This window comes from Centropristis striata, chromosome 18 (genome assembly GCF_030273125.1).
Source record: "Centropristis striata isolate RG_2023a ecotype Rhode Island chromosome 18, C.striata_1.0, whole genome shotgun sequence".
In the NCBI taxonomy this organism is placed as follows: domain Eukaryota; kingdom Metazoa; phylum Chordata; class Actinopteri; order Perciformes; family Serranidae; genus Centropristis; species Centropristis striata.
In genome coordinates, this window is record NC_081534.1 from 14,125,317 (window position 1) to 14,151,650 (window position 26,334).

The window sequence follows — 26,334 nt, forward strand, 5'->3', positions numbered from 1 at the left end:
CAGGAGACCTCTGTGTATGTGTGATCCACTGAGCGTATGTGAGCGGAATCTCCAAAGCTTAAGGGGACACCGCCAGCAGCGCCGGTGATTCACAGGGAGAACAACATGACAGAGCTGTGGCGAGCAAGCGACAGAGAGGGATCCTCCCCGTTCTGTCAACAATTAACAAGGAGACAACTGCAAAACAACTCGGAGATCCTGTCATCAGCTCGGTCCTCAGGTGCACGGAGGGAAGGCAGCAAATTGAATGTAGAATTGAAAATAGGATTGAGTAATGAGACATGATGAGGCAGTGTTTTTCACTCCTGTCAGCACTTCATCTTGTTTTCTCATATTAATGAAGGCAAAACATTTCACAGACTGATACTGTAGCATCTTGTTAAGAATGCTGAAGAATGGCAGTTGCTTTGAAATACTGTCGCTGAAAATAATCATTTACTCTCCACATGATGACAAAATACTAGATATGATAAATATAGATGATGACTTGCACTATATGATGGATCCAAAGCACAGTACAGTTTTATATAATATTACCCCATATGATAACATATGCTATCTATTGTCAGGTTGGCCCCTCACAGTAGCTAATAATCTCCATATCAAGTGTTAGCCCAGCGGGTCTGAGGTTGTGAACTCACACTAAGCTGACATGAGCAGCTTTTGACCCTCAACCCCCAAACCAGAGACCAGGCGGATCATGTCCGAAGGGAAACAGCGGCCTGACAATGATCCCTCGCCCCGGGCTCTGGGCTGTCACAACATACACACCAACACATTATGTTTACTTGAGTTCCTTAGAAGCAACTTTCAATCTACTGATTTCTTTAATTTGTTTCTTTTCTTTTTCTTTTAATATAGTTTGGTTTAGTTTAGTTAAGTTAATGTAGACATATACTTCTGTACCTGTAAATCTGAAGCTAGTCCAGATATTGCACTGAGGTAACATTGTCCTTTATACATCATTTTAGCTAGCTAGCGAGTGCCGGTCCATATATTGCTCCTAAGGTTTAGGATTTTTTTAACATCAAGTAAAGGTGTTGTTTCAAACCACAAAAGGTAAGCAACAACTGCCTGAAACATGAACAGCAAATAGCAATAATAATGTCAATATGAATCATTAAAGCCAACATAATTAATAAGGAAAAGTATACACAAGAACACCAAAATATACAACTATAAGTTTAACAACTTTCCTTTAAAAAATAACAGTTAAACCTTTAGCAAACATGGTTACTAGCTTTCATTTAATTAAATATAAGGCTACAGCTAGCAGCTAGCTTAGCTAAACGCAAAAGGGGGAAACAGCTAGCTAGCTTGGTCAACACTGAGTTATTTTAGCTTTTACATACATGAGTTAAATATGTCACATATATGAGGTAATTTTAACTGGAAACATTAACCTAACCAAGTTTTTTTTTTTTTTTTATTCACAATGATAACCAGGTGTTTAACACTGCAACCGTAATCTGGGAGAATATATGCTTCCCTCAAAGTGTAACTGAGAGTGCAGTGTCATTGTATGGCAGCTTAACTTTGGTTGTCCCTCTAAAGGTGTTAGATAGATTTTGTTACCTTTGGACAGGGCCAAGCTAGCTGTTTCCTAATGCTCCCATCTTTAAGCTACACTAACCTGCTCCTATCTGTAGCTTCATGTTTACTGTACAGACAGTGAATCGTATCAATCCTCTCATCTAACACTTTACCAGAAGGCGAATACACATATTTCCCAGAATACTGAACTGTCCATATGTCATGTATTTACACCATTTAGGCCCATATACAACATAGACACAATCAATCTACAACATTCTTTGTACAAAATCTACAATATGTTGGACAAAACATACATTATACAGAGAAGAGTGGTGTGCCTATAACTTTAATGGGTTCTTCCTTGGCCCATGCTCAGCTGTCCTCCAAGTTTCATGAAAATGAGTAGTTTGATCAAATCAAACAAACCCAGGAGAACGGCCTTCATGTCCCGTGTACAAAACGATGGTATTTGAAGTAACGTGAGTTAACGTCCATGTGACTATGTAACTATGTCATTTTCAGTGCCCGTGTCGTCCTCTTAACACCTTAACTTACAGTATTTACATGTATTCATTTTTCTTTTTAAACTTTTTTTTAGAACGCCTAACCAAGAAAATGTTTTACTCTAACCTTAGAGAAGTGGTTTTATTGCATAGTTGTAAGGAAACAGCAGACTTTTGAATAAACATAATCACTTCATTTTCAGCGAGCAGCCATTGAACGGGCTGATAACGACCTCCTCAACCTACCAGCGGGTGGAACAGGCACCTACTCGCTGATATGGGCTGATAACCACTGATAATATCCATTCAATCATCTGTTAACATTCAAAACGGTAAGAGTAATCTCTTCAAATAATCTATTTTTAAAGGCAATAGCTGTATTCAAAGTCCCACAAACTTTAACTCGAATGCAGTACTGTTAGTGATATTTTGTATTTCAAATATATAATCCCGTTTCTCCCCAACCCTGTACAAGAATGGTGCGAGACATGACCAAACATCTAATGTGGGAGTTAGATCATGTGACTCAAGTACAATTTCCTGTCAAGCGACACCACAGCGAGCTCTCATCTCTCATCACATCTTGAGATGCGATGGAGGCCTACCGACCACTATAACCACCACCACAACCGATGACTGTGCAACAGTTCCCAGCACTCTCCGTATCTCCTTCCCACTACAGATATGAGCAAAAATAATCAATTGAACCACACTGGAGTAAATAAACTTGAGCAAATACAACTGCAGCTAATCAATATAATAGCCTTCAGGTGCAGCTCAGAATGAGTCTGATGAAGAATGCAGAGTGTCTGATTCTGGGAAAACCCATCTTGACATGCACTAAATTAAACTTGAACACGAGTGAAGATGCTTTTTTTAGACACATGGGAATGAAATTAGCCTTTTTGACTAAATTGTTTCGGAAGATAGGTAAAAGTGAATGACAATGTGTCCCATTTAAGGTTCTTTTTTCTTTAAAAATAAAAAGGTCAGTTCAGTTCAGATTGGACTCTGAGTCTACAGCATGTGAGTAATTCAGCCTGTAGCACAAATGTTCTCATGCATTAGACTACAACACAATCATGAAATAGAAAATCCATTATTGTGATGAGGAGCAGAAACAGCTGTCAAACACAAACAACACAATCAGTGGTCAGTGTGATGCACACAAACACAACAGACGTCGACTGCAGAGCTGAGGATAAAATGATGTGACCCCTTCTTCCTCTGAGTCTCACAGTGGGCTGTTTTACATTTTTTCCAGCCGCTGGCAGTCCTCTCAGAGCAGCCGTCATGCGTTACTTTTTCCCCCCCATTAAATGCCAGCCACTGCGTCTGTCTGCACCAAAAACAACTCGCTGCTCAGAAGCTCCAAACCGAACAGCCCGAGAGGAGTCAGATAAGCTGCGCGCACCAGTGTCACATTTTACTACTGCTGTACTGCAGCCAGCTACATGTCACACATTACGCGCAGACACGTACACCTTGAGTATCCCCAGGACGCATCAATTTGTTTGGGCCAAAAAAGAAATACCGGATTTGGGGACCAAAGATGTCGAGCGTCGCAGAGGAATCGATGACATCATGTCTGTGGGGGGTGGGTGGGGGGAGATGTAGTTTTGTGAGCCGTGAAAACAGATGCTCGTCTGGCCTCTAGTTGCAGAGTTGGAGTATTTGATGCGGGGAGGGAGAGCGGGTGAATCGAGGCGACCGTGTGCACTGTGGCGCGCCTGACACACACTCAGACACACACACTCAGACACACTCACACACACACACACACACACACTCAGACACACACAAGCTTTCGGCTACTACCTGCCCGTCTTTGAACAAATAGCCCTCTTCACTCCGCGCACAAGCGCAATGGCGCACTGTGATGAAAAAAAATCACAGCGGTGCAATTTCTGTGCAGCTTTGGACACATCTGGCTGAGGGCATGGAGAATTATTGCAAATTTCTTAAAATACATTGGAAATGCAAATGCAAGCATGTGTGACACCACAGAGTGGAGACTGTGAGGCGTAATGGCATCACCACGGTGCTGATTTTCACCCCAGTCATGTACACAACAACGGGTTATACCAGGTGACAGTCAAGAGGAGGTTAGAAGGCTGAGTGAATGGATAGAGTGAGAGGAGCTGGAAACACTGCGCTTTGGAGCTTTTTACTGATTATTTCACAGGAGAACTTGAAGTTTGTCTTACCTCCACACTTGTCCCAACTGAAAGATGTGTATGATGGTCTGCCAGACCCAGACAGAGAGGCGGCAGCACCTGTCTCTTTGCAGACTGGCAGTAGCTCTACGGCTACTCAGCCCCTCCACGGAGCCCAGTCCGCCCCCAGTGTAATCCTGCACAAACCACCTGAAGCTCAGGATCTGGACCAGAACCGAGGGCACCAGCACGAAGAACAGGGTCAGGCCTGACCACAGGAAGTCCTGCTTGTGGTAATAGTCAATGGCCAGCCACAAATCGGTCCCCACGTCCCAGAAAAAGACCAGCAGTGCCAGGATGATCCACAGGCAGTCCAGCCAGAGGCGCTCCTCGTGCGGTGGCCGCGCCGCATCTCCCCCTTTCCTCTTCCCCTTCCCCCGGAGGTAATGCAGGCAGGCGCTCCGGCAGCCCCAATAGCACGACGAGGTGTTGCAGCAGTGGCAGATGTGGAATGAGCTGCTGTTCCGAGTGTCGTCCTCTCCCGTCCCCACCACCTCGTCCAGGTTGTGCAGCTGGGCGAAACCGGTGACGACCCCGCGACCATCGGATTTCGCTGCCATCTTTCCCTCTGATGTTCCCACCTCCTCCGGCTTCCGGGGTTCGTGACGACACTTCCCTGACACCTGTTTTGCACCCCAAATGTTGGAGCCATCTAAAAGCGGGGTGTCAGTGTGTTGCCGTCGCTCACTCTGTCTCCGGATAGCGCACCAGTGGCGCCACGGACGCAGCACATCTTGTCTTGCTTTCCCCTCTCCTGCAGATCTATTCCCACCTGGTTTACAATAATCTAATCTACAAATTCAAACAATTGAATTTGGAACTCGTGCATCCAACTGTGGCCGACCAATTTTTACCTGTGCATTAATCTCATTCCCCGCTGCGCAGTTGTTTCCCCTCTCTGCAGCTCTCCTCCAGCTGCAAGCTGAGTGCCATGAGCAGACCGTCCCTCCACTGTCCCACCCCGACGTTATTCATCCCCCCACCCCTCTTCTCCTCCCTCTCTCTCTCTCCCCTCTCCCCTCTCCACACTCTCTCACTCACACACACACACACACACACACACACACACTCTCAGTCTCTCCCTCTCAACGTGGTTGCCATCTAGTGTCTCTTTTGAAGCCCCCAAATACCAAATATGCAGGAGAGGACTGCATGATGTAATGCAACATGCCTCACCATCACCAAAGGAAGTATTTCCTGTTGTTTGAACATTTTAATCAGTCACAGTGACACAGTGCAGGGTCACTTTTTGTAGGAGGAAGACGGAACAAAAACAGAAGGTGTCCTACCGACAAAAGCAGCCTTTTAAATCTTGCATCTCTTGGAACTAGTGTCATTTCTTCTTTAATATCATCAGTGTACTTATGAAATGATATAGTATAGTAATTTCTACCAACCTGCATCAACAAGCAACTGGAAGTAAATATTGGAAGTTAATGGCATGAAATAAGAGGCAGCTATAGGCAGCTTCAACACACCATGTCCTCCGGGAAAAGGACGTAATTGATCTATAGGTGAATCTATACATCTCAAGAATTGTTGCTAAGAGACAGACATGTTGGGTTTTCTCTCCTTTCTGCAGCACCCCCCACCCCGCAGCAGCAGCCAAGGTATTTGCTGAAAAGTGACGATTTCCCCTCTGGATGCATGTGTGAGCAAAGGGCCGGCGAGTCGGCTGCACGCTCAACAGCACCATGATTAGACTGTGTCCTGCACTGAGCTGCCTTGCAGGGTCATGGCCCGTCCAGTGTGAGATTGATTGGATCATGTCTGCTTCACCCCCTGCTGCTGGGCTTTGCTCGCCTGTTTGAACGCTGGATGTAAAGGGAGCTGTCCAGTGCTGAAATAGTGCTGAATCCACTGGAGCTCTAACTTCCTCTGTCTTTTTCTGGCAAGTTCATCCCCTAAACTTTAACCTAGTTCCAGTCTTAACTCTAGACTGTCAAAGAGCCCTTTGAAGAAGTATGGAATGGGTCAAATGTCACTACTTGTGACACTCAATTCAGTTGCATGCAGGCGGCAACCACCCACTCTGAGCAGTGAAGCAAATTCAGAAGTGCATTAGCCTGCATTCTTTCAGATGTCCAGCAGGGGTCGACACTGGGGGTTAGCACTTGATTTATTACCTCAGTTAAATTCATGTGGCAAGATTATGGTCTCAATCACTAGTTTCAAGTCTTCTTTAATACAATATAATGTTAACTGTATAACTAATGGTCCCATTTAGACGAAAACAGATGATAAAGCAGGGTATTATTTGGGGTTTGGCTACTTTGTGATTGAAAGGTCGCTAACACGGCAAGTGTAATATAGGGTCTCTTCAAAAAGTAAAGATGCCGACCGATGTAAAGCAAGATGTTAGGGCCAAAACGCTGAACTCAATGCTTCAAACAGGCACTCCACAAACCAGTGGGTGTCGTTGACTGTGTCCACTATTTATATATAGTTTATGGTTGTTTGCAAGAATGCTTAATTTGATCGTCAAGGTGCAATTCGAAGAAGGCTGCTTTGCAAACACACAGTCAGACACAAAGCTCACTCACACACAAAACCTATACTGTTCTTCTGTACAGAACCTTTAAAGATCCTTAAAAGACACATAGAAAAGACTCAGCTTTGAATAATGATTTGTGTCTTTTATATATATCACCCCCTTAAATTTAGATTCTCACCCTCAGTGAAAAATTTATAAAATATGTATAAAATGCAAATATCTTTTGTATCAAAAGTCAGCAGATGAATGTGAAAACAGGAAATCAACGTGCACAGAGAAGCTAAAACATCCAAGTGAAGTAACATTAAGCAAGACACATTTTTGAGTGAAGGGAGACTTTAATATTACCATCATGTTCACCACTGCTGGTCTTGTGACTAATGACAAATCACACTGGAGCAAAATGTCAACACATTACAGAGAGGGAAAGCTTGACTAGTTTGCAGGCTTCTCGCTCTCTCTGTCTCTCTCTCTCTCTGTGTGTGTGTGTGTGTGTGTGTGTGTGTGTGCGTGTGCGTGTGCGTGTGTGTGTGTGTACTGCCACTGGACCAGTGAGAAGGAGCCCAGAGCTACATTAACTCACTTAATTATTTCTGATTGGGATCATTGGACCAGGTCTTCTCTGGTCTCACAATAAAACCATAATAAAGCCATATGTTTCCTAATATACTTATATACTATGTACTATATATGATCACAGTTACAATAAATCTTTAATTAACAGCTGTCACAGAAATAAACATAGCTGGCACATGTGTTAAAATGTGTTATGTCCCAGCACGTCTGGGACAAATACATAAGATTAGATATTTTGCAGTTTCCTATTAAGTATGGTAAGCAGCAGAACAAGAGAGTGCTTTGTTTTAGAAATGCAGGAAAAATCACAGTAATACCGGATGAAAAGAATTAGGGTATAGTCGTTCCTCCGGGCCAGATAACTGGGAAAAAAATTCTTTAAATGTGATCGAATGTACTCAAGAGAGTACTGTATCATAAACTCTGTTTCATCCGCCTTCGTTTTCTGTTCTTTTTCGGGTCTGTTAGGCCTCCACGATGCCTTTCGGAGCAGCACACCAGATGCGCACTCAGCTCTAATATCCACAGGAGATGGTAGGCAGTTTAATGCAACAAAGGCCTCACAGCAATAAAAAACAATCAAGTCAGATGACATCAATTCAAATTATAAAGCACTTTTTAACCAATTTGTCACAAATCGCATTACAGGGCAACAAGCAGGCATTAGTCATTTTAAACAAAAAAACAAACCACCAGGCCAAACATGACTGTGTGTGTGAGACCGAGAGAGTGGGTGAGTATAAAAGCAGACATTAAAAGAATACAAGGCAGGAACAGAAAGAATAACTCAGAGGCCTCTCGAGGAAGAGATCAGGATGAAGGCTGGTTAGGGCGGCGTAGGCTAAATAAATCAGACAGTGTGTGTGTGATTTCCACACGCGGACATGCAGAGGGAGGGAGTAGTTACATTTTCCAGCCAGCTGTACTTCAAATGGAAATCCTGCACCCTGTGAGTGACGTGTTCAGGTGGAGCAAATCAATGATGCATTTCGGGCAAGGCTATTTTATGTTTTGTACTTCAGAGGTGTGACTGTGTAATCGATACAAGTAGCAATGAAAAGCACATGACAAGTGTATGGGGTTTTTTGTATGAGTGTTCCTGCTGTTGAGGCTTACCAAGGTGTTTAGGTCACTAAGACTTACCACAACACAACAACTCTAATGCATGAAACAAGCAATGTAATCTGCTTGTACGTGCTCACTTTCATGTTACAGCAGAGCCAGAGAGAGAGAATTTGAGATCACTTGAGGTTTGAAACGATGGAGATTTTCAGCAAACATAAAACTATAAAAGGCATTTCAAAGAGGGGCAGTGACGCTGCACTAAAAACCATTTATCAGGTTAGCACTCATGTCAGTTCTCATTAGGGTGCCCTAAATTAAAGTTGTGCACCTACCTTATAAAATTATATTCTAAAGATACATAAGCAACAATTAACAAATTACTATTAATATAAAGCAAGGTATTATGGCTATTAGCAAGATTATTGTCAGTAATTTAATGCTAGTTACACTGATTTTGTTCATTAAATGGTCTCGACGTGTAAAATATTATGAAAGAAACAAGAAACAAATAAGCAAACTAGAGAGTATCTTGCGATGGGATCACACCAGCTGTGATGCCAAATTTGATTCAGACACACACACACACACACACACACACACACATACACATTGAGAATCAAAGGGACATTTTTACCTAAGATCTTAAAATGGACATGAATGATTGAAACTGGCATACAGTTATTTATGTTTAATTTTCCTGACTACACCTTGTATGGGTATGTGGATATCTCAGTGACAAAATAGACCTTTGAAGAAGTGAAGGCTGAGGGAAATGTCCTCAGTTCCCAAAAATGCCCTCACTCTGTTGGTTAAAAACTTGTTCTGGTCCTCTCTATGTAGGAAGAACAAGTAAACACACACACACACACACACACACACACACACACGTACAAGGTGAAAACAATAGCAGTCACAGGCACTGTCACTGCTGGTAATGAAAAGAAAATAGCTTTCAAAACATATGAAAATTTGATGAAAGCAAATAGGGAAGCGTATTGCTCAGACTTCTATGTTCTACAGCAGCACACATGTGACGTGTGCTACTTGTGCTAAATAATGCAAACAAATGTTATTAGTGATGAATACTTCAGAAGCTTTTACACTTTTTCTCACAGAATTCTTTCTTTTCAAGTGCAAGGTGAAAACTGTAGCTGTAAATGTGTTAATGTCAGAGGCACCATGGCTTTCACCTACAAAATGTCATTAAAAGAGATAACAACCAGGACAACACTCAGTATGAACACAACGACACATGAAATGATGAAAAGACACAAAAAAGACAACAGAGAGATACAAAACAACTACAAAGAGACACAAAAAAAAAGACTACAGAGAGACACAAAATAACTTTAAGGAGACACAAAAAAATCTACAGAGACACAAAAAACTACAGAGAGACACACAATGTCTACAAAGAGACAGAAAAGAAACTATGAAGAGACACAAAATGACCACAAAGAAAAAACAAAAAATGAATACAAAGAGACACAACACAACTACAATGAGAAACAAAACGACTACAAAGAGACACAACACAACTACAACGAGACACAAAACGACTACAAAAAGGAGCAAAACAACCACAGAGTAACAAAAAGACCAAAACACTTACAAAGCAACACAAAATGACCACAAAGAGACACATAACAACAAAACAGGCTAAACAGCTATAAAGTCTGTGTGTCTTGCTCTTATGTAGGAGAGGTGGTGGGGCCTTTTGCATGTTTGTGCCCAGGGGCCCGTTGTCTCATAATCCGCCTATGCATATGACTCAGACATGAACACACACACACACACAGACTAAACTAAACAAGCCTGGCCAAGCAATAGCAGACATGAAGTATTACACATTCCACAGGCAATACAGCTGCATTTAAATACAAATCTGGACCAAAAAACAAATGTTTAAACTAATCTATTGTCTTGATAAGATATGAAACTGTCTTTCCAAGTGTGAATGAAGAAGTTTCTCACAGAGCTTACACAAGAAATTTGGGTATTAGACTGTGCACCCACGTTTAATTCATCATTATCTGCTGTGACAGACCGCTCTGATTCACTGGACGTGCCCAAAATAACATCACATAGCAGAACAAACACCGAGCAAACCATTCAGAACAGAAGGTTGAATGAGACATTGTCTTTATTAGAAATTGAATGAAAGCCTCGGGTGAGTAATGAGGTGATGTAGGTGTGTGGGCACAAACTGTCAATCCCCAAAAAATTGCCATATAATGTTCAGAGCTTGTCAAAAAAATGTCAAATATGATCCATGTGACGTAAGCAAATGTCCATATTTGGAAGCTCTGTGATAACAACTTGAACACAGTTATTATTGTTACTCATCCATGTTTATTAGTGTACTTTTAATGGTGCGTGTAGTTTTGTTTTTGACAAGTTTCTTACTATTTTTTCCTGAAGTTTTCCTGAAAGTGAATCATTGCTTTCAGCACCAACACATTTGTCTAAGCATCCTGTTAAATAAAACATGGAGGTGAGGCTACTCTTTTGTATCCTGCGTAGGGCTGTGAAGTGAATATTTGCTTTGAAAGCTATTTTTTTATCAGCTCATCTTCTTCTTTAAAAACAAAAAGCCACAGCAAAGCATCTTTTCCTCAGAGGAAGGGCAGTTATTTGGTTTGTAAAGCAACGCCGGGTTTCACATTCAATTGAGCTCTGGCATCTGTACATGCGTTCACTATGATGTGGGCTGGAAAGGCCCAGAGCAAACCATCTATTGTGAAGCCCAGACAGGCTGCAACTGAAGCAAATACTGCGCTGATTTGCAATACATCACACACAAACATACACACACACACACACTGCCCTGACAAAGATGTGTTTGAAACAAACAGGCCCACTCCAGCCTATGCCAAGCCATCTGCTCTTCAACTCCTTCTTCTTTTCTCTCCAAAAGTGTTCACCTCTTTAGGGAGTCCCATTCAAGGTTGGTGTGTGCTCTAAGATCTCAGCAGGCAGGCCTCTTCACTATCCTAAGAGCTAAAGACGGAATCCTTAGGCAACAGCTTTTTCCTACCGAAAGAAAACTCTCAGCTGCTAATAGAGAAGGCGGCTCTCGTAGGATCTTTAACTCGAGACTCAAATTGGATTTATCAGCCCATTTCTATTTTGAGTATGAATAGCTTTCTGTTTGACTTGAGATTTATCCAGACTTGAGTTCCTATAATGCAGAAAAGTGCAGCCAAAGTCACAATAACACAAGCAAACTAAGTGACAGAGGCAGCTGTAGAACAGCAATTCCCATTTGCTGCAGGGTCAAATTTATGTTTTTGTCAAAGGATTCTGGTGACTTTGAGATCACATCTTCTATTCCACTGGCTTAACCTTAAACATGGCTGTCTGACAGCAATAAAGTGGTGACATTATTGTAAATATACTGTACACTTAAACTGACATGGACTTTTTTAGGTGGCTAAAATGCATTTTGCTGTTTAGTTTATAGTTTAGCTCCCTTGTTTGCCCTCCTTTTTGCTTCTCCAAAACTTTCTGTTCATTTTATGTGGCTCATATTCCACCCTCAGCTATCCAAGAAGGGACTTATCTCTCTTTGAAGTTTCCCTTTCAAGGTTTCTTCCTTTTTTCTTGCCTTCTGCTGCTCTGTAATTGCTTGTTAGTGTGGTAATACTGTATATACACTATTAATTGCAATTAATTTTTCCTTTTATCAGATTGTCTAAGTAGCCTTGATGCTCTTGCCTTCTATCGGCCAGTCTGTTCAAGTCCCTGTCTGCTGTTTTTATTGAATTCAGTCTGGCTGTTTTGCTGCTTGTCAATAGTTATTAACTGGTCACCGTCACCAGGTGGACAGGCTGACTGACGCGGCAAGAGCTTTTAAATCACCCAGTCTGCCCTAAGAGTCTACGTTTGAGTCTGGGGCATATTCATTCCCCTTATAATGTATGATTTGTTATCAAAATAACACACACAATTTTCGGGGGAAAAAATTCAGAGTTTATCTTAATCTGTAACCTTAATTCAAACTGTATGTAACAGCACGAGTCTCTCAAACATCTTTCAATGTCACCACCTAGTGTCCCTTCTTGATATTGTTAGGTGTTTCAAACAACAGGAGAAGAAAAGATGTGTGGATTAGCAAAAAAAAATAAAAAAATAAAACAGCTTTACACATACAACATAAACAGCATTAGTGTGACAACATGTAGTTTGCCAATACCATGGACGAAATCTGTAGGCTTTCATTCATTAAAAATCTTCTGAACAAATATTTCCTAAAACTGCAGTACATATTTTGAACGACTAACCTCAAATGATTCATAAGAAGTCCTCAACTCTATAACTTAATTAATTTGCATGATTGATTTTTGACTGGATGTAAGATTACTAAAGGTCTTGGATGAATTAGATTAATTTACATTTCACCAAAAAAAAAATCATATTTAATCTTGTTTTTTGTACTACTGAGTCCAAAGCTGTCATTATCACGTCACATTTAACGGTAACGTTAACGTTCAAAATCAGAGGATAATAAAAATGTTATTCTTATTATTATTGGGGTTATTTTTAAAGAAGAATTTGGTGATTTGCTTTGAAAATTGCCCTGAGCCAAATTTCACAAGTCGCTTGTTTCCAGTCGGCTTGTTTATGTGAGCGCACCAGTCTCGCCCAGCAACAACAGCGAAAAGATATTCAGGTAATTGTACGATAACAAATTTTAGCGTTAATGAAAAGCGATCATTTTTACTCCGTACACTGACAATATGTATGATGTTAACATTTTACCGTAAATATAAAAATGACGGACAATGTGTACTGTGTCTGTCATGTTAGCCAGCAAGCGAACGTTAGCCACTTCATTTCCTGAGTCAAGCTAACTTTAGCTAGCAGACATATTGTTGCAGCATTTATTGGTTTCATGTTAATTGACATCTACTTGCACGATATATTTATTTCAAAACGGCACAGCTGGACTTGTGTTAGTGTGTCTTGGCAGTTAGCTAATCAGCAGCGTTGTCCATATGCTTTAAAACCCTCCTCCTCTATCTCTGCTGTCACTGTTATCTGGGCTGGCTACTGTCTCTTCTTCAGGTCAGGTCATGGAGTTTGCAGAGTTGATAAAGACACCCAGGGTGGATGGGGTGGTTCTTCATCGGCCTTTCATGCCCACAGTGGAGGGGACCCTGTGTTTGACTGGTCATCACCTGATTCTGTCCTCCAGACAAGACAACACAGAGGAGCTGTGGCTGCTTCACTCAAACATTGACTCCATAGAGAAAAGGTATAGAGCTTCTTAATCACTAATTCTACACCCTTTTTCAAGCAATGACACTGTCACATTGCATAAGTTATTTTAAATAGATACTGACATGAGAAGGGATTCTTTTGTTGTGCATTTTTGCATTGTGTGACCTCTTTATCAAACCCATTATGAATACACAGGCAAATCAGCAGGTCAGGTATTTGGAGAATTTTTAGTAACAAGAGAGGAAACAGTGAAGGTTGAGTCTGCGGTTACACCTGTCTTTTCAGTGCAACTCTGCAAATGTATGCACCAGACAGATTTTTGGTTTTCTGTAGTGCCCTTATGGTTGACTTTTACAGTGGATAGAGGACCTGAAACTGTTGACAGGAAGTTTGAGTCTGACTTTTGGCTGACACTGCAGTGTTTCCCACAGGGTGGGAGTTTATTTTGTGAGGTTGGAAAGGGTGGTTGTAAAGATTATTTCCTGTGAATATTGCATCAGAGGTGAGTTTTCTCTGCTTACAATATGTTTTCTCTTCCCTGATGCTAGACCATTGTTTTATTATATCTTTGGTTGTTTTAACTTTACTTTTCTAATGCAGGACGAGGCTGTTTGTGGAGAGTGAAGGCTCTGTGAATAGAGCTTGTTTTACTTTACTGTCCCCTCATCCTGTGAGAAGTTAGTCCTTTAAATAACAGTCCAAACTTTAAGAATAAAAACTTTGAGTTTTCTTCACAAAAAATAATGAAATGCTAAGTTATCTCAGAGTACCAAATATTATTATATCTTATTATATTATTATAGTTTTCTTACATCACTTAAAATCAAGAGCGCCTTGTGACCCCAAGTGAAGCTTTGGTGAACTCTAGTGGGGGTCGGGAACTTGGCAAACTTATTTGATTCAACCGCACAGATTTTATTAATTATTATTAATTTGTGGAAGTTTGTCCTCAGTATTTATCTATCATAGCTATTCAGGAGCAGCTACAACTCTAACTCTGAGGCCTGTGTCTTAGACAAATACAGAACAAAGTATTCCTAATACCCAACATGTACATCTTTTGGTGTGGGGATATTCAAACTGCCAGGAGGATCCCTAATATGAGGAGAACTGTACAACTTTGACACATAAAAAATTTCTAAGCTTAACTTTTCAATGAAATCGTTGTCTTTCCTTTCAGATTTGTGGGCTCTCTTGGAAGCATCATTGTAAAATGCAAAGACCTGAGAGTGATTCAACTCGACATCCCTGGCATGGAGGAGTGTCTCAACATTGCCAGCTCTATTGAGGTAAAAAATTTAAAAAAGAACTGGTGACTTTTACTATCTAAAACATGACCCTATTTCTCAAGTCAATTATAATTCTAAATATTATTAACTAAAACATATTATTTATTCCTCTACAGGCTCTTTCTACGCTTGATTCACTCTCCCTGATGTATCCTTTCTTCTACCGGCCCATGTTTGAAGTCATAGAAGACGGCTGGAATTCATTTCTTCCCGAGGATGCCTTTAAAGATTTGGAGTCAATGGTATGGACTTGATTAGTGACAAAACTTCACACTTAGTTTTCTCTCATCCCTTTGTTGTACATGCTTAATGGCCTTTTTTTTTTAACTTGTCACCATCTCTTTTATCAGACAGATGAGTGGAGACTGAGTGCCGTTAACAAGGACTTTAGCGTGTGTCCGTCATACCCCCCTCTAGTGGCCGTGCCCAAAGATGTTGATGATGACACACTAAGGAAAGCAGCTACCTTCCGTCACGGTGGCCGTTTTCCAGTACTTAGCTACTACCACAAGAAGAACGGCATGGTGAGCACATGGGAAATGGTTTAGTTTGATTTGTATTGAATGTTTGCTTTTAAAAAATTACCTCAAATCATTTCCACTCTCAGGTGATGATGCGCTCAGGGCAGCCTCTGACAGGCACCAACGGGCGTCGGTGTAAGGAAGACGAGAAGCTGATCAATGCCACCCTGCGGCCAGGCAAACGGGGCTACATCATTGACACACGCACCATCAATGTTGCCCAGCAGGCCAAATCCCGCGGTGGAGGATTTGAGTCTGAGGCTAACTACCCCCAGTGGAGGAGGATCCACAAGGCAATTGAAAGGTGAGGGGTCAGAACGGGCTTTAGTGGATCCATAAAGTCATAACAGGGCTCCTAGTGATGCCGAAAATCCTTGAAAACACTTAAATTTTTATGTGGTGTTTTCATTGGGCAGGTGTAATATTCAATATTTGTTCAAATTGGAGTCAAAGCAGCATTCCGAATGAAAAATTTTAGTGTTTTCAGCCGACAAATTGTATTCTACAGACTGAAAAAAAGCCCCTTATTTTTAATTAAGTGTGTGAAACTGCTTGAATGGATTTTATTGGATTATACAGGACGCCAAGTCTACTAACAAACTTTGAAACATGAAACTTATATTTGTCGCCCTACTAATTATGGTTGTTTATAGCAAAATAACATGTAATTTAATGTGAAGTGAAAAAAGTCAGTGTACTGTATATTCTGTATGTACTGTATACATCTAATTCAACACAGCCATAAGGTGCTGCAAAAGCTTGAAAATGCATCTTGAAATGCTTGACAAAACCAAAATGTGTAGAACTGTTATTTATACTCATTCCCAGGTATAACATCCTCCAGGAGAGCCTGATAAAGCTGGTAGAGGCCTGTAACGACCAATCGCACAGCATGGACCGCTGGTTAAGTAAGCTAGAGGCGTCCAACTGGCAGACTCACGTCAAGGAGATCCTCACCACGGCCTGCCTGGCTGCCCAGTGTATCGACAGGTGAGCGAATACTAAGCTGTACACACCAAATTGAGAAAATCGCAGCATTCAGAATCTGTTTTACTTGTCTGCGAAGGGCAAACTGACAAAATGTGATCATGTGTGTTTTTCTCAGGGAGGGAGCCTCGGTGCTCGTTCACGGTACAGAGGGGACAGACTCCACCCTGCAGGTGACCTCTTTGGCTCAGATCATCCTTGATCCGGCCTGCAGGACCATCAGAGGCTTCCAGGGCCTGGTGGAGCGAGAGTGGCTCCAGGTGAGCTTATCTGACCTTTGAAGCACAGCTCAGATCTTTTTTTTACCTTTCTGATGAAATATAATGACAACTATGAAGAATATCCTATTTTAAAACGTTAAAATAAGCCATACTAAACCGGTCTAATCAGCATTATAATATCATGATTGACATGATCTCTTCATGACCGCTCTCACCTCTTTGACCATCTGTCCCAGGCGGGTCACCCGTTCCAGCAGCGCTGCTCCCAGTCAGCCTACTCCAACAGCAAGCCTCGCCAGGAGGCTCCAGCCTTCCTGCTCTTCTTGGACTGTGTGTGGCAGATCCTTCGCCAGTTTCCGTGCTCCTTTGAGTTCAGCGAGAGCTTCCTGGTGCTGGTCTTTGAACACGCCTATGCTTCTCAGTTTGGGACCTTCCTGGGCAACAGTACAGCTGAGAGGTGAGTCTGGAGTGTGTTGAAGCTGCTCCACCAGCTTATGTCAGCCAAATGTTCTTTGATTTTGTTTTGACACATTGTCATGTACATATATAAAATCTAATGCAATCAAATACAGTATCCATAAAATACGGTGTTTTTAAAGTTTTCACAGACCGTTAGTGTGTCCTATTCCTGACTTTGATGAAAGGATGCAAAATATTTCATGCAGCCTTTCCTTCACATTAATGGCCAGTAAGCAGCTTACACAGCTGTGGATTATGTGACTTTCTCAAAGTCAGTTCTTAAGTTTTTATTATGTCTCCAGGCTGGCCACAGCTGGGGCCTGAGGAATTTTGTTTTTTGAGGTTGTTTGTCCGTCCGTCACATTCTTGTGAAGGTGATATCTCAGGAATGTCACAAACCATAACTCAGGAACAGTCATATCCAGTCCAAGTTTATTTACAGAGCACATTTAAAAACAACAGAGTTGACCAAAGTGCTTTACATAAGCAACATAAAAGAGAAAACGGGAACCAAACAATGCAAAGCAAACCAAAAGAATAAAAAATGCCAGTGCATACTGGTGAGATTTAAATATGGCAGCGTGAGAGACAGCCTAACCTGTTGGTTGCAGATTTTAGGGGCTACAACTGCAAAGGCCTGGTCTCCTCTAACAGAAGCAGAGATTCTGACCATATTTCACATTTGACCGGATACTAAATTGGTGACACTAATCTTCAGTTCCCACTTTGAAACTGTGCTGATTGAACAGATCTTCTGAGCTGCCAGGTTGAAGATGTGTGAGCATGTACTTTTCACAGTTTGGAGCCTCTTTGCAGCAACATCCATATTTGAAGCGTTGTCTATAGTTATGGCTATGTATGAGTCTGGACCAACATGCTTGTCGAAGCGGTCAGAAAATAGCCTTTTTCCACACATCTGCAGTAATTATAGCCTGTTTTCTCTGGTTGGCAACGTGTAGAGTGCACGTTCCTATTCTTAAAGGTGACACCTGCCTCTGATTTCCCTTCAACCCGCATCTTACACTCTCATCGGCTGAAGCTCCTCAACAGACTCCAGATAATTATCCTGCTAGATATCTGGTGTGCGTCTACGACATACCGCTCTACCAAACCAACGGCAACTTGCCACTTGTCTGGGGGCTCTTGTGGAGGAGCTCCAGAAACAAATCATCAGGGCTTAATCATATGATATGAGCCATAACATGCCCTCTCACCTTTCTCATAGAGCCAAGTTGTCTCTCCCTGAGAAGACTGTGTCCCTGTGGTCGTGGGTGAACCGGCCCCAAGAACTGGAGCGTCTGACCAACCCTCTCTACGAGGCCAACAGTCTGGTGACCTGGCCCTCTGTGGCCCCTCAGAGTCTGCTGCTGTGGGAAGGTAAGAAACCAACACATGAGACATGCCATAAAAAACTGTTACTCAACACACAGCAACCATATTGGGCTTGTGTAACACTGGATGAGTAAAGTAAACACTATTGGCAGTACTTGGAAAAAACAGTGTGAACAAAAGTATCTTTGTACTTAAAATATAGAATCATAGTCATTCCATAATAACAGATATTTGACAGATGAAGCAGTGAAACACACAAAGCTTTTAGGGAAGAACTGACAGCTGATCACACGAGTTAAGCTTTTTTTCATCTTTTCATTCTATGTCAGTTTTGTCGCTAAAAATGGTAAATTTGTGGCAAGGCTACGAGCAGACTGCACCACTACAGTGTGTTTCTGTGTGCATCAACCATTGAGACAGCAAGCTGTGCACTCACAGCATGACACATGTTCGCCTTCATGACATTGTGGGTTTGAATCATGCTGTTGGTTTGTGCTTTGGTTGAAAACTGGTCCGTAGTCTGAAGTTAACAGCTGAAAGCCATGACAACAGCTGACTAATGCCTGAAACAGTTGTTAGCAATGGGTGTGAAAACTGCTGTGATAGCCAACGGGTTCGCTGCCATAAAATGTTCACAGTCTCATCCCTCATTACATTTTTACTCCAACATTCTCTGATCCTACCAGAAGGGGGCGACATTGATTTCACCATTTGCACCACTGATAAACTGAGCAACCCTGTAAGCCACTAGTAAATACTACAGCATACATATTCTTTGGCCCTACTTTTTAGTTAAGTGACATACATACATACATACATGAGTACATACATAATGTTATTTTAAAGGGAAATCTGTCACAGCAACCGTAAACAAACAGCATGTGAGACGCTCTTATCAACATGACAGGCGATCATTTTCCTCTTGTCTAATTAATGACCTTTAAACACAATATATCATTGTAACCACGGGTAACGCCCACTCCCTCTGTGAAAATAAACATCCAGTAAATAACAAACTGTTTATCTACATTATAACCCTCTAAACCCCAAGCATTTTCAGGGCATTTCTTTTCTGCTGTCAAATCTTACTCACTGTGGCCTCGTTTTTCACTGCAATAATCTCCTGCACCTCTGTGAAAACAACACAATCATGGCTTGAAGCAAGGAGAAATCCAAAATATCTTTTGTGCAGTACAGCACAGTTAAATTGCCGTAAATTATAAGTTTAATTTCTATGAACATTTTTTTACAAAAATTGGAAAAAACAAATTTCTTTAGTCAGCAAGTGCACACCACAATTGTCACATGCTATACATATTGAACTAATTATATTTTTACTTTACTCTACTTATAACCTGTCTTGTCCTCTCCTCTCTGACCTGTGTAAACAGTCTGCAGAGTTCAGTGGAGTCATCTCCAGTTGCGTTGAGGAGCACAGAATTTCATGCTTTTTTAAAAATATCTAGTTAGTACAAATGCTTATTTTTTAAATAATATTTTAGATGAGCCATGTAGAATGAAGTATTTTAATGAAATATCACTATTATAAACCTGATGGAAGCATTTATTACTCAAACCCACCAGTGGATTTTGGGGTTCAGTGGGTTAATAATATTTTACAGTACAAAGCTAGGTTAAAATAATGAGCATATGAATGATACGATATGATATTCAGTCTAAAATACTGTGTAAACCCGTCTGAACCACGTTTGATACGTGAAGAGGTCAAACTCTGCGTGTGGCCGTTAAGCTCATATGACTTTTTCCCTCATGTGGCTTTTGGCACATTAACATTTTTTACATTGCTCAGATTGCTTTGCAGGCTTCTCCATGCTGTGTTTGTCTTATTATAGGTTGTACAGAAGGTATCCTCACTGACACCTGAGCCCAGTGACGGTTTACTACTAGTTATCAGTTATCAGTCATATGGATGCTAATCTTAGTTTTGGCACACTTTCTACTGGTCCGTAGCAAAAATCTCAAATAGTTAATTTATTAATCCCAAGCCTCAGTGAGAACTTTCCACATAAAACTGCACTTGATCCTTAAGAAGCTTTTTTTGTACAAGATGTAAATATAATGTCGAAATTAATTTAAAAACACTTCTGCCTTCTTGTAAACTTGAACTATATGTTTGGTATAAAAGCACCAAATGGTGCTACAGAAAATGAGCAAACAGGGATGGTTTCATGATGCTTAAGAAAAAGTGTGTGGGTGAAGTGAATGCAAACTGCTCTTTTCTCTCTCAGTGGCCTTGAGCATGAAACTTAACCTCCGTGAAACAGTGTGAGACTGAGATTGTATCAGCCTGCTGTCTTTTATAAGCTGAGCCACTCTCCGGTTGTTGTGAATCAACGTCTGTATGGAATAAACCTCAAGTATCCGCTGCAGGAAAATACATCTTCTACAATTCATGAATTCTGGGAGATGAAATAACTAATTTAGAATTAATTTGTTTAATCACTTTCTGACTGGCTACAGTTTAAGAGTTTGCTTTGGATTGTGGTAGTAGTTTTCCCAACACGGACCTAATGATGGGGATATTTTTATTTTCGGTAGCACTTTACATAAAGCTCCATAATAACATGGTAATAATGAGATAACAGTCTGATGGAATACCATGCAATTGCAAAAGTATTAACCAGGTAGTAGCTTGATATTAATAATGGGTGTATCTGTTGGTATTAGGCTGAAATTTAGGGCTAATGGGGTTATTTCAGGGTAACAGGGAAACACACACACACACATATATTATGTGAAATATTTGATAAATGGTAATAGGGTGTAATAATGGGCTAATATGAATATGAAAATTCTTGGAAGTCAATATTGGTAATTACCATATTATTATGCTGAAATAATTGACCACTTATGTTCCAAACATTCCTTTTCATTTAAGGTAACACCATACTAATTATATGTTTACTGCTGTGACTTGTTACCCTAAAACTGTCAAGTGGTGGAAATTAACTATGTACTTAAATACAGTTTTGAGGTACTTATTCTGTTTGTTTCCATCTTATGCCACTTTATACTTAAACTCCAATACATATCAGAGGGAAACAGTGTTATTGTGTTCCATGTAAGCAGTTTATAAAATCTAAAATGAGCTGCATTACATGATTTACTACATTAAACTATCCTGCAGTATAGAGAGCAGTTAAAATGTGCTCCACCCCATCAGCTCTAACATTAAAACATGCTTATACAGTCATGGAAAAAATTATTAGACCACCCATGTTCTTCAATTTCTTGTTCATTTTAATGTCTGGTACAACGAAAGGATCATCATCAATGCGAAACTACCTGTTTCTACGGCAATAATAGATTAAATCAAACTTCAAAAGCATCATGATTATGTGGAAGCACTTGTGGAAGGTTGTATGTAATAACCATGTGTCATGGCTGCTTTTATCCCCTTGGAATTGTTCAAATGAAAAGGATTGAGTTGATTTCAGTAACAGTAGGTTCGCTGATGTCAACTCCCAAAAAGTCCCAGCATAGTATGTGTTTGAAATAGCTGAATCTGGAATCAGCACAAAGCAAACACCATTCATAAAGAAAAGTGGGGGGAGGGGACTCTAGACAGATGGGGGGTCAGTAGGTTCAGACGAACCTTTTGGAGGGGGCCCCCTTCCTGCCTAAAGCCGCAGAGCCACTCCCTCATCCTATATAAACTATGAGCACGACTGAAGCACGTGACATCCTGCTTACGTAAGCTTTTCACAGAGAATGACGCACACTCCTGGGCCAAGTTAAAAGACCCCACGGAAGTCCATATCTGGAGCTCTCCATGTTGACACTAACAGGGTCTGGTGGTCTGCATCATGTCTTTATAAAACACCAACTACATACTGTTTATGAAGGCTGTGCTTCAATGTAAAGTTGTGAAATTTCAATTTGGAAAAAGTTTGAGGAGTTTTTACTAAAAAATGTTTTGCTTGTTTGTTATCAATGTTGAGCAGAACTCCATGCTCTAATCATGGAAATCTTAAGCTGCAGTATTTACTGTTATTTACACACATTATCCTTTAAGGCTGTCCACGACCAATGACACTGTCAAGAAATTGATTTCACTGACATTTCTGTAAAACATCCTTTTGTTTCTCCACAAGAAAATAACGCAAAAGCATCACTTTAAATTTTGTGATTATCACAGATCTGACCATAAGTTCCTGAGAATACTGCAAGTCATTCTGCCCGAAAAAGGAATAAGACAATTACTAATCTACCAAAGAAATCTTAGTCATGAGTCTAGAGTCCCCTGCCCTAATTTTATCATTGTGTAATCTCCTAGTTTTTGTGTTGCATTTATAATTTTATAAATTCCAGCATGAATTTTAAGGTACTATCTTATTACTTTATTGTTTTCAAGTGCAATAAAACTATTACCATTCACACACATAAAAATATAGAAGAAGAAACAATAATTGCAACCTCAATATTGAGTGAGATGAGTGATATTTAGTCACATGGCTGCACAGTAAATCGCTGTTATGTGCAGGTATTTTACTGTCTTTCCTGAGGCTTTAAATTTAAAAAACTCAGGTCACTGCCACACTCCCACTCTCACCGTGACCGACAAGTCACCTCCTTACTGTTGCACATTCCAGTCACACAGCACATCTCTGTGGTCACACTTGTGTTTCCAGTTTATCACTCCCACAAGTTTAGGAGAGGAAAGTTTTACACAGTCAGTGCTCTACCTGTCAAAACTGTTTGATGTCTTCACTGTAAATGTTTTCACCTGCTAAAATCAGCATTGTGATAGTAATTGTTATCACATGAAGCTCTGTGTTAAAGCCTCACAGAGCCGCTAACAGGGCTGTAGACTCGTTTTGCAGCACAGAAGGAATATTAGAAACCACTTCCTTGTTAATATGGTTTTGTTTTTTTATAGGTTACTCACAGTGCTCTACTTCCTCTTTTATTCTGTTACAGGAGTGTTCTTGCGTTGGAACCGCTCCTCAAAGTGTTTGGACGAGGCCTATGAGGAAATGGTGCACATAATTGAATACAACAAGGAGCTTCAGAACAAAGTAAACAGCCTGCGCAGGCAGCTGGCCCAGCTGGAAACTGAAGATCCTCTGCTGCAGACGCCATAAACAGAGAGAGAGAGAAAGAGAGAGAGAGAGCTGTGACAGGAAGCAAGGTGGATGAAAGAGGTAGAATATGTGAAAATGTAACTAAATATAATAACAGATCAATGTCAGCCTGGCTAGATTTAATTATTTTCAGATGTTTAGGGAATATGTCATTTAAAAAAAGAATATAATTTGGGTAAATTATTCTAAGCCCAGATTCATTTAAAAATCAACCTCTTTGATTCTCCATCCATGCAGATATCTTTCACTCAATTGACACTTTATATTCATAAAAATGTACATTTTTAGCTTATTCTACCATGTTGTGTAATTGGAAAGATACAGAAGCAAAAAACAAGGAAACTAAACACAGCCAGATATTTCTCAGAGTGCTGCTAAAGCCATCACTTCATTGCTTTTTTTATGTACATCTGAAAGTATTTTTCAATTGGTTGATCGTCCAAAAAACAATTTACGGCTATTTCGAAAATTAATTAATAATTTCTGTATAACAATGATGCCAAATATTTGCAGGTTCTACTTTTCGAAAATGTGACAATTTGTTGCTTTTCTTTGTCAGAAATCACTGTTAAGACTAACTATTTATTTATTTTCTCTCAGTTCTCTCAACAAAGGACCTCAAAATTATTCAAATAACCACATAAAATAAGAAGAATGGAAAAAGTAAGAAAGAATCTGACTGATGTTTACAAAAGGGGGTTATTTGCAGAGTAGGGGCAGATGCATACCACAATTTTGTTAGAGCAACACAACTCACTTGGTTAAACATCGAGGTACAGTGCAACAAAAGTTCATCTTTGTAGTTGTAGACTTGCAGTAATTTTTTCCGTTATATAATTCCATTTCAGACTCTGCAACCACTAAGTAAACCTTTTGCTGTGGGACATTTAGATGGGCATTTCTTTCACTATTTTTTTTTACATTTCATGACCTGAAAGATTAATAATAATAATTATGAGATTAAATGATAATAAAAATAACTGCTAATTGCTTCCTTAATCTAGTATTAGCGTGCACCCGTGTGTACAGAATTCACTTTTGAGTTTCTTAAATTACGCTTTGGCTCGTCAGCTGACTTCACAGCTGCTAAGCCCCATCAAACCCCCACGTCTCGCACGTCTCGTTGACTCTCATTTACATAAACACACACACACACACAGACATGTAAACATCAAGCGACTGAGTCTGTGTATGGTGTGTGTGTATGTTTTAATAGATTCCTGTGGATTTTTGGGGCATTGATCTGATCTTGGGAAGAAGGGAATATCGGAGGTTAATATACAGGGTACACGTTTCCAGCAACATCCTGCTGAATGTATATGTCACTGGAGCACTGCAGAGTAACTATGGCAACATATAGGGTGCTATAAGGCAGCATGTGACTTTGCTGCACGATGAGATGATATAATAAGCGTAGGTAGGGTCAGCACCTGCTGTACTTTTCAATGAGAGGGGCGGCTTATTTAATAAGGATCGGACTAAAATATCTTGTATGTTTATCTGGTCATTACTTGACATTCCAGTAAGGAGCACGGCCGGAGGTATCAACCTATTTAACACAACCTTATGAAATATTAGCTTGCCTGGTTATCTTTTGTTTTACAATGTCATTATGCATAGTAGTAAAATAGTCAAATATGTTTGAGCGTATGAGTCAGAAAAAAGAGGCCCTTGGTGTAAAGTCCAACATTACACAAGGAGGTTTGTCAGCTTTTTAAATGAAAATATTATATTCTAATGTGAGATATATTGACCAGTTCATATTTTGGTAATTAAAGTTCTATAATAACTGTTTTGCTAAAGACATTATCAAACAAAATGCATATCTGCTGTGTTGTAGTTTAAGATTATAAACTAATGCACTTTGTGTGAAAGGCAAATACAATATCAGACACATATAATATTGTAATTAGCATTATTGAGTAGTTAAACTTGACAATATATTCAACTTAGTGAACCTCAAACTATAAGATTTAAGTCTGTGCAGATGACGCCAACGGTGCGCCATGGGGAAATTCACTTCAGTGTCAGTTTCTTGCATCCAAAGTTATAATTTTCTCACCAACGCAGGACTCATCATACTGCAGGCCATGACCAGAAAAGCCACACTAAAATAATGCTGGTGCTTCTTCTAGACCTTTTGTTGAAGAAGCACCTAAACAAAATCATGACCTAAATTCTGTTGGAACAGTGACAACGCTGTCCACAGGTGAAGGGGGCCTCCATTAGGATAACACTGTTAAGAAAGCTTAAAGCTGAACTTTAAATGCAAAGATGTGGCAGTCAAGGGTTTAATTTAAATCTGATTTTGTTTGTTTGCTGGTAAGAAATTCCATTTTCTCTGCTTATGTCCATGTCATTTTCATATATTTAACCTATTTTGGGTTAAGATTAATGTTCATCACACTAAAATGAACTGATTCCAGCCACTACATTAAACTGCTTCATAAAAGGGAAAAGCTGTTTATAGCTGCACTGTATACATGTTTTCCTTGCCAAAAAGAGACACACATTATCTACTGTTGCTTTGTGTACGCATGAATGGAACAATGAGTTCAGTCAAGGTAATGGTGTCATTGGCACAAATCTCCCCTGCTTGCATTATGCAAAAATGTCATGCTTAAATGATTGTTGCTTTGTAAAAGTTAAGAAACTCTACTATGTTTGTGCAATGCCTTTCTGCATAATCAGAAATACACATTTAAGTACTTTTGTCACTGCTGATTACTGTAAAATTATATTATTGTTAAAAAAGATTACATGTTTTTTTTAAGTTTCCATGCAATTAAAAATGATAGCACAAAATA

At 40.2% G+C, this 26,334-nt stretch overlaps 2 protein-coding genes across 2 annotated transcripts in view; one reads left to right on the plus strand and one right to left on the minus strand.

Annotated features, from left to right (window-relative positions):
- The window catches only part of xkr6b (XK, Kell blood group complex subunit-related family, member 6b), a 67,229-nt gene extending 62,414 nt beyond the window's left edge, over positions 1–4,815 (minus strand). The window contains exon 1 of the mRNA XM_059356635.1: positions 4,247–4,815. Coding sequence (XP_059212618.1) covers positions 4,247–4,815 — 569 coding nt within the window. The remainder of the gene's footprint in view (positions 1–4,246) is intronic.
- An 8,619-nt stretch (positions 4,816–13,434) lies between these two features.
- Positions 13,435–26,334, plus strand: mtmr9 (myotubularin related protein 9). The gene is made up of 10 exons (XM_059356962.1): positions 13,435–13,647; positions 14,794–14,902; positions 15,019–15,144; positions 15,253–15,426; positions 15,510–15,727; positions 16,252–16,413; positions 16,529–16,670; positions 16,868–17,088; positions 18,316–18,467; positions 23,364–26,334. The coding sequence occupies exons 1-10, from the start codon at positions 13,466–13,468 to the stop codon at positions 23,525–23,527; spliced, it is 1,650 nt and encodes a 549-aa protein (XP_059212945.1). The 5' UTR covers positions 13,435–13,465; the 3' UTR covers positions 23,528–26,334.